At 33.5% G+C, this 8,696-nt stretch overlaps 1 protein-coding gene across 1 annotated transcript; it reads left to right on the top strand.

The window, feature by feature from the left end:
* The first annotated feature begins 1,443 nt into the window (after window positions 1-1,443).
* Window positions 1,444-3,587, top strand: LOC133288631 (F-box/FBD/LRR-repeat protein At1g13570-like). Its single transcript, XM_061486443.1, has 3 exons — window positions 1,444-2,466; window positions 2,629-2,772; window positions 3,270-3,587. The coding sequence occupies exons 1-3, from the start codon at window positions 1,444-1,446 to the stop codon at window positions 3,585-3,587; spliced, it is 1,485 nt and encodes a 494-aa protein (XP_061342427.1).
* The last annotated feature ends 5,109 nt before the right edge of the window (window positions 3,588-8,696 follow it).

The raw sequence follows: 8,696 nt of genomic DNA, 5'->3' as shown, positions 1-8,696 counted from the left end.
TGCAATCATCCATGGTCATTTGACTCTTTTCTTTGTGTTCAACTAATTAATGGACAATCTTATCATGTGTGCCAGTATAAGAATATTATACATTTCAAGTGTACTTATAGCCAAGTAACAAAAATTCATCACAAGTTAATGGGTTTAATTTTCCAAATGCTGTTCTCTATTAATTTAAAATTCCAACATAAAAGTTAAAGAGTGGGTTAGTTAAAGTTTGTATTATGCGAGTCTTACTAAACTTAATTAGATGTTATTATCATGTATGCCAACTTGGAAAGGTAGGCATACTTAATTACGAAGGTAAACCCAGAAATTTTCAGAGAAACACTCAAATTAGAGCAAGGAATTTGTCGTATTCAACATAATGCTATTCCTGTCGCAGATTGTTAACATTATTCATGGTTAGAGCATTTTAGTGGTTGTAAGGTTTTTTTTTTTTTTCCCTATGGTTATAATTGATTATCCAAATTACAAGTTTTATGTAATAACTTATCTTGAGTAACCAACAAGGTGTTGGCTAAGTGAAAGCATGCTTGGTCTCCGTAAGGTGGAGGACTCAAGTTCTACATCCGGAAAACGCATCTGTTGGGAAGGAGAGTACATTTGTTGCTCTCAACTTCCGGCCGGATTAGTCTTAAAGGATGAACCGGTTAGTAGAAATACTAAAAAAAAACTTATCTTTGAGTACATTCGATAGCTTACTATATCACACTTACGTTTAGAAAATCCAATATTTGATGTTGAGTTTATCAAAGTAGTATAGGCCAGGAAACTTCTTGAAAAGCTGAAACATGGAAAAAAAAAAAAAAAAAAAGCTACGTGGCAACCCATTATGAATATAATAAAAAGGGTAATACACAGAAATATTAGATATATCAGCTACCTGTTAACTTGACTCTCAATCTCTTGCATTGGGATGACCGTATAGGCTAAAAGATGGTAAAAACGTTACAAGATGGAAAGTGATCTGGTTCGTTTACAATCATGATCGATTAATACGAGTCTGAAATACATATTCCGAAGGATTTAAATATTGTTGAGAGAATCCAATCCCATTATTAAATGATAAATAAGCCAGCAAGAAGAACATGCAGTTTATTATTTACTCTCTTTGATAGATACTCCCGACACATACATACATAGAATTTTCCATAAAGGGACACTCAAAGCAAAGATATGGATCCTAATGGTTTTGATTCATATATTAAATAAGCAACTATATGCCGGCTAATGTGGATAACTCCAATTAGTCTATGGTCAATTTTAACCATATATATTCTGAGATATCTTGCTTCATTGCACTAAAGACAGACCCTGTACTTTGTTGTTTCCGCACTCCTCTCTAACCCTCACCCTATAAATACCATTTTGGGATAGTTATCCTCTCCCTTTTGGCTACGGCCACTTCTTCCTCAAGTTTTTAGAAAGGAGCACAAAATGATGGCGAATAACCGAAGGAAGAAACAAAGGGCAGTGGAAAGTAGTGAAGATTATATCAGCGAACTTCCCGATAGCATATTATGCAACATTTTATCTTCCCTCAAGATCAGAGAAGCTGTCAAGACCAGTGTTCTGTCATCCAGATGGAGGAACATTTGTACTACTCCAACCAACCTTATTTTGGATGCAGACAGCATACTAGAGAGAGAAGAAGATTACTCGGCTACAAATATTTGTTACCTAAGCGAGGTGCTAAGGTACCTAATTAAAAAGAATAGATCTTATGCATTCGTAGGTAATGTCAACCAATACTTGTCAAGTGTTGAACAAGTCCAAAAGATTCACATGCTCAAGGTTTGCTTCACATTTCGTCATAACAGGTATGGCTGTACTGATCTTGATGACTGGATTCGTTTTGTGATGAAAAGAAACGTAGAAGAGATTGATCTTTGTTTGATGGAAGAGAATCATCAACTCAGTGCTCCAAATGATGGATCCTTATATGTTTTCCCTTGTGATATTGTTGGCAATGGGGATGCAAGTGGCTTCAAGTCATTTCTGAAGTGCATGCGCTTGGCACATTGTGTACTTGCCCCCCACAAGTCCTATAACTACGGTTTTAGTACACTCACAACTCTGGAACTATTGAAAGTAGATTTTAAATCTGAGGAGCACATCCAGATTTTATTGTCTTGCTGCAACAACCTTGAATGGTTGAGTTTATCTGAATGTTACAATTTGGATTGCCTGAAAATAAATCCCCCCTTTTGCCAGCAGTTGAAGCACCTGAATGTCAATCTTTGCCACCAACTTCAGGCAATTAAGGTCCAGAGCACCAATTTAGAGACCTTGGAATACAATGGATGCAAAATTGACTTATTGTTTGATGCCCCTAGACTTAAAACTTTCTTCAGTCATGTGAGTTATTCTACAGCTTGTCATAGAGAAATTTGGCCAGTCTTCAGGCTTCCCATTGATCTTCCCCAGCTGGAAACTTTGTTCCTGGAGTGCAGCTGTTCTATGGTACGTGGTTTTAGTACCTTTTACACACTTTTTTGAGTCATTTGATATTCCCTTAAAATGGAGGGTGAAAAATCCTTAAGTTTTTCATGCAAAATTTCAACATTTTTTTGAGTATTAATTGTTACAAATGTTTGATATATTTTTCTTTATTCTGTTTTTCAGGGTGAAGTTATGACAAACAGATTGCCCATATTTCCAAATTTGAGGCATCTAGTAGTTATAAAAGTGGCCATAATTCGACATGAGCCATCGTGGATAGTGACTGTTCTGAATGCATGTCCAACACTCCAAAGACTAGAGCTGCATGTATGTTTTTCAAATTTTTAAGATTCTTTTTTATAACACGCTAGCTTTTCATTTTTTCTTTGTGTGATTCTGACCCTGTCAACTAAATATGATCCTTGGATTTACCAATTTATATGTATATGTAATCATCAAAGGCCAGTGTGTTTTGCATAAATGAGCAGGTTTTGGAATTTTTTTAATTCACTTTGGTAACTACCTAGAACCATATCAATTAGGCTATCCTGAAATAACTAGTTTCCAATGGAAACATATAATATCCCAAATTGTGTAAAATGCATTGAAGTCCCTTTCTCTTGGCACATGAACCAGCAACATTTACACACAGGGTACTCTTAGAGGGATATTTGTATGACTATGAACACCTTCAAATTAAATCGGTTATTGAGGTTAAACAGAGTATATCTCTTCAATTGAAATAAGGAAACGGCGAAATGTCATCTCAGAAATTTATTGATTTTTGTTTATAATTATATTCACATCAATCTAATTTGTTGCAGCTAAGGACCTATTTTCATTTTGATGAGAAGTTAAGGAAAACAAGTTGGCCAGCAAGAAGCCCACATAATCATCTCAAGGAAGTATCAATAACCGGCATTAGAGGCTACTCAAGTGAGATTGAAATAGCAATTTATCTTCTAAAGAATGCAATTGCACTTGAGAAGATGACAATAGACCCACGTCCAAGAATTTACATTGGGAACGGTAAATGGAGTCATTCAGAAGCTTGTGAGAATTGGAGCAGGGTGGGAAGGCAGAAGGTTTATAATCATCTAATGCAAGAAGTCAATTCAACAATGAAATTGTTGATCTTGTAAACAAAAGTGATCCGGGGAGTCTTGTTTGGCACATAAGAAAACCTCATCAAACAACAGGCAGATAATGGCAGAATGTGGAAAGAAACTGGGGATAGTATAGCTAGCTAATAAAAAAAAAACTAATAATAATGTAAACTTTTAATTTGTGGTTCACTAGGGCGAGTCTTGAAACAGCAGTAAGGTTGTTCCTTATAATCCAAAGGTTTTCGAGTACGAGAAATAGCCTCTTTGCAAAAATAACCTTACTACCCTCACAAGACAGGAAGCCTTGTACACTCGGGTTTTCCCTTTGCCGTTTACTATGCAATAAACAATATTAAAATGTAAAAGAACACTGCAGAACCCCGGAGTTCAGTTGAACAAACGGGAGTTCCCCCAAACACTTCAATGAAATGAACATGGTTCCTTCTTGGTTTGAAATGAATTTGAATCATTGTTTTTACAATTCATTGTTAGTTGAACCATGAAGTTCCCCCAAACACTTCACTTTGGTGATACTAAATTGGACTAGCCCCACTTGTGAAGTGTTCAGAGGAACTCCAAGAGACAACCAACATTTAATCCCTGAGTCATGCTTCATGGTTGGGGAATGCACAGATAGGGTTCTATTTATAATGGAGAAATAAGTTGAGAGAACAAAATGATAGAGAATTTAAGTAAATGAAGTTTCTGTCTAGTGTCTAATACTGAACCTGGTCAGGATGTCTGTCAAGAACACAAGACTGAAGAGAGATCCTTATTGCGTTGAATGACATAGTGGGTTTGTTGCTGGTAAAGTGATTCAAATCATCAAAAGCTAGCAGAAGATCAGTTCTCAATCCCTTTCAGTCATTTTCATAGTCATGAATTTTATTTTACCACACACAATAATAAGAAATAATCATGGGTAGCTAGGAAAAAAAAAAAACTACTGTCTGTAACTTAAAACTCTTACCACATAAATAGTTATATTCCACCCTATACTTTTCTCTTTGGGAGAATAATAAGTTAAGTACTCATAAGTTTAAAGTTGCTTCTCAACCAGAGAAAAAGGAGGTGGCTCTAAAATAAAACTGGGAGCCATTATAATTTGTCAAACAGTTGGAAGCAATTTTATGGTATTGGTGCCTCTTGTCCTTTAATATTAAAGCAATTTTTTTTCCTACTAACTACAGAATATAATCATATAAAACCTTTTAACTAAGACATTGAATGATATATAGAAAAAAGAAAAAGAAAAAAAGACATTGAATGAATGTTTTTTTGCCTTTTGACTCAACATTCGTATCACACTTATGAAGTTATGATATCATCATTGTCCCATTCATCTTGATAGCAACTACTGAACAGAATAAAATGAAAAATGATGGATGAGTTCATTGCCACTTTTAATGCAAGTCATATTGTTGTATATTTAAATAAATATTTTTTAAGAAAATTAGAAGTCATTATTACAATCTAAATTATCGTCTGTATTTAAATTATTGTCTGTATTCACTTTAATTTCTTTTTTAACTACCTAAGTCAAAGTAAAATAATACATGACCTGAACTCATAAGTCTGGAAAGAGTAAGTGTTTTTTTTTTTTTTCAGATATCAATTGGCATCCTAAACCCTAACACACTCCTTAGGGATCCTCACAAATGGAACTCTCTTTTTTTAGTCACATAAGCTGAAGTGGAAAGTGAAAAAAAAAAAAAAATTATTATAACTATATTTTATTTATAAGATATAATGTAAAACTAATAAAAAGATACAAGTTCTGTTCTTTAAAAGGATACATATTTTTCCTTAAAAATAAATAAATGCTTTTGTAGATGCCTTGTAAATTGCAGGAAAAAAAAAAAAAAAAAAAGTTAAGGGTCAGAGAGTTGTCCACTTGACTTCTGATCTACCTAGGTAAAAGCATTCTAGCTTAATACCAAAATAAAAAGGGGGCATTCTAGTTGCATTTGCATCAATGCATTATGCATCACATTCAAGACACATTTTGTGACCTCAAAGTTGAGTTCACACACTTTCAGGTACTAGATTCCTTTTAACCCTTGTCAGTATGTACCCAAAAAAGCTGAAAAGGATAGCTTTAAACAGAGGACACAAGGAAAACATGAGCAGAATGGCATGTGGCCACTCGATATCGGTTGTCCTTACAATATTCTCTCCCTTTAAATCCCTATTGACCAATGTTGCGTCCAGGTTCACAATTCCTTACATCTTAGCCATTATTGCCATGAACAAAAGCACCATTTGCAGCTCAATGCAAAGAGCATAACCCATTATAAATAGTGGGGGGTACTTAGCCACACCATCAAAATGCAAGGACACATACCACATCAGATGTCACCTAGTGTTCCCTCGAACACTTCAACGAGGGGAGCCTTAAAATTATCCTCTCTCTGAAGCGTTTGGGGGAACCCCAGGTAGCATTTTGATAATAATTTATTAGTACCATAACAAACTTCACTCATTTCCATTTTGTTGCACTCATCTTCATTTCTTCTCATAGTCAATGTACATGTAACATGTATATCGATATATATGTAACATGATATTTTGCTGTTTTATGATATTTGGAATCTCCGAAGCTTGTTTATATACTACTGAAATATAGTGAGTACTAACGCTAGGATTTCGGTAATTGCAGGTCCCTCGTAAGATTTGAAGCTGGTTGGTTCATAGGTTGATAAATCTTCAATTTGGACTGTGATTTTTTAAGTCCTTTTTTTTGTTTTCTTCCTCTCTTTTAGAATTCAATTGGCATAAGTTTATTATGTGATTGGACCGTTCTGTAATTCAGCTATTCATGCATGTGAAAAGGCAGAACTAAAATGTGTTCATTTTTTTTTTTTTGGTAATCATCTTTTTTTCTTTTTGAATAAGACCTTTCTAAGTTAGCCACATGAAATAATTTGATTTTATTTAGTTTTCACAGTTATTTTAGTTTACTTCAAGTTAGAATTTAACTTATATATTTTTGAGAGATTTTTAAATAAAGATTCAAAAATGATAGGAATCACTAAATCAAGAATATATACCATTAAAGCAACATAAAGAGCAAATTTGGAGAGAGAGAGAGAAAAAAAATATTATAAGGATCTAATTCCAGCTTTTAAATTATAAAGACTTTTCAAAAAGTATAGAGACACGTAAATTAATTTACTCTTTTTGTTCACGTCTATAGCTAAATGAGTCACGAAACGAGGGTTGACCTGTTTCACTTTCAACTCGTTAAATTTGGGTCCAAAAGTCTGGTCCAGTTAACCTGCAGACAAAAACATGTTGGACTGACTAATTAACCTACATGCTAGCCCATGTTCAGTATTAATTATTCGGAAATTTAGGTAAGAAAAAAAAAGACTCAATCTCATACATCTTAGCTTGACAGGCCAATCTCCAAAGCCCAATTTGTTGGGTGTTCATAGGTTCGCTTTTTCCATGATAAATGTCGATAACTTATTTATAGTGAGATCAAAATGACGTTATTTTGAGGCGAAAATTACGCTATTTTTTGTAATTATAATGTATTTTAGGGTTATAATAGTCTTTTTCATTATAATTTTTTAATTTTTAAATCAAAACGACGTCGTTTTGGGAGCGAACGTAGATAACTTATATACTGTACAAACATTAAAGTAAATATATATATATATATATATATATATATATATATATATATGAAAAGCCTCGTAGTCTTGACTAATCAGCTTATTTAAATATATATTATAAATTTATTTAACATTTCAATATTTATACCTCCCTTCTATCAAGTTAATTAATTTCTTGGAGTTTTATAAATCGTTGTTATATTTATTGGACATTCCTTTATAATATTTATTAAAGTTAGTAAAAAAAAATTAGAAATGTGTGTCGTATGGTGGCTCTATGCTAAATGATTTTTCATTATGAAAATTATATCTGATTATTAGATAATTCGACCCTTTTAAGCAAATCCTTTCATATGTGGACCTGTGAAATATCCATGACGTTAACAGTATGTTGAATGATGAGTTGGCAAATGAATTAATTTACTAATCACATTCACCAGATCACCTTAATGACTATAATGACCCTAAATGGTAATTCTTAATTAGAGATTTAATTTAAGGATTTAAATGCCATAATTAGATTCAGTGAGTGATTCCGAGTATTTTGACTGTAATCATGACTATGGTATGAACAGTGCGTTCTACCGGAGAATTTACAGTTATGTGAATTAACCGGTAGAGCTTAAAAGAGCAAAATAATTTTAGAGACATAATTTGATAATTCTGACGACAAATATGAGTTCAGAACGAAAAATTGTATAGTCTGGCACTTTCCGTGAAAATCTCGTGAATAGTGTTTCTACCGGGTATTTTGTACTGCTGTTTAAGCAACCGGTAGAGTCCAGAAATAAATAATTGATGAAATAAGAATAAGAAAGTCCAATATATGCCAAGCAAGTCAATATAGGCCCAAGAAAATGATAAGTTTATAAGTTTTAAGTTTCATAAGTAAATGAAGTACAATTAGTGATTCACAGTGCATTTCGTCAAAAATGGTGCAAAAATCATACTGTGAATTATGAATATTGTTTTGTAAGAATTAAAAAGTAATGTAAATGATTTTAGAAAAATAAAAATATGTCAGTAGCTTTAAGTTGGTTCCGGGTCAATTCAAGTAAAAATACGCGATAGAAAAACATCCGATAAAGCCACAAGTATTTATAAAACATAAGTGGCTTACAAAAATCACTATTTCACAACTAAAAAAACTGCTCTCTTCTCTCTCTTCTGCCCGAGGATCAGCCATGGGAAGGGATAGGGTTTGCTTTGTTTCATTTCTTGATTTCTCCATAAATCCTACACTAAATCATTGACCCATTATACCAATTCCATAGGAAATCACCTAAGGAAGCCATTCCACCCCTCCATTTGAGCTGATTTCGTTTGTGGAGGGAGATATTCATCACCCCATTTTCGTGCACTATTCATCCAAGGTGGAAAAAGTGAGTTTTTGATGGAGCTTGGCTTGGAGGTTGCTTTCTAGGCTTTGGGAAGTTGATTAGTGGTAAGAAACCTTTGTTTCCATAATGTTATTTTGATGGTTTGTGTCATAGAAATTGTGAGCATGTGTTGGTGTGAAATAAAT

Source organism: Gastrolobium bilobum, unplaced genomic scaffold (genome assembly GCF_033153095.1).
Source record: "Gastrolobium bilobum isolate Gb01-03AN ecotype WA unplaced genomic scaffold, APGP_CSIRO_Gbil_v1 utg12205, whole genome shotgun sequence".
NCBI lineage: Eukaryota > Viridiplantae > Streptophyta > Magnoliopsida > Fabales > Fabaceae > Gastrolobium > Gastrolobium bilobum.
Note: the sequence above shows the minus strand (reverse complement) of the source record. Positions and strands in the feature narration are given on the sequence as shown.

Coding starts and splice junctions, on each gene's coding strand:
- LOC133288631 (XM_061486443.1), top strand. CDS start 1,444: ATGGCGAATAACCGAAGGAAGAAACAAAGGGCAGTGGAAAGTAGTGAA. Junction 2,467..2,628: donor TGGAGTGCAGCTGTTCTATG/GTACGTGGTTTT, acceptor TCTGTTTTTCAG/GGTGAAGTTATGACAAACAG. Junction 2,773..3,269: donor TCCAAAGACTAGAGCTGCAT/GTATGTTTTTCA, acceptor AATTTGTTGCAG/CTAAGGACCTATTTTCATTT.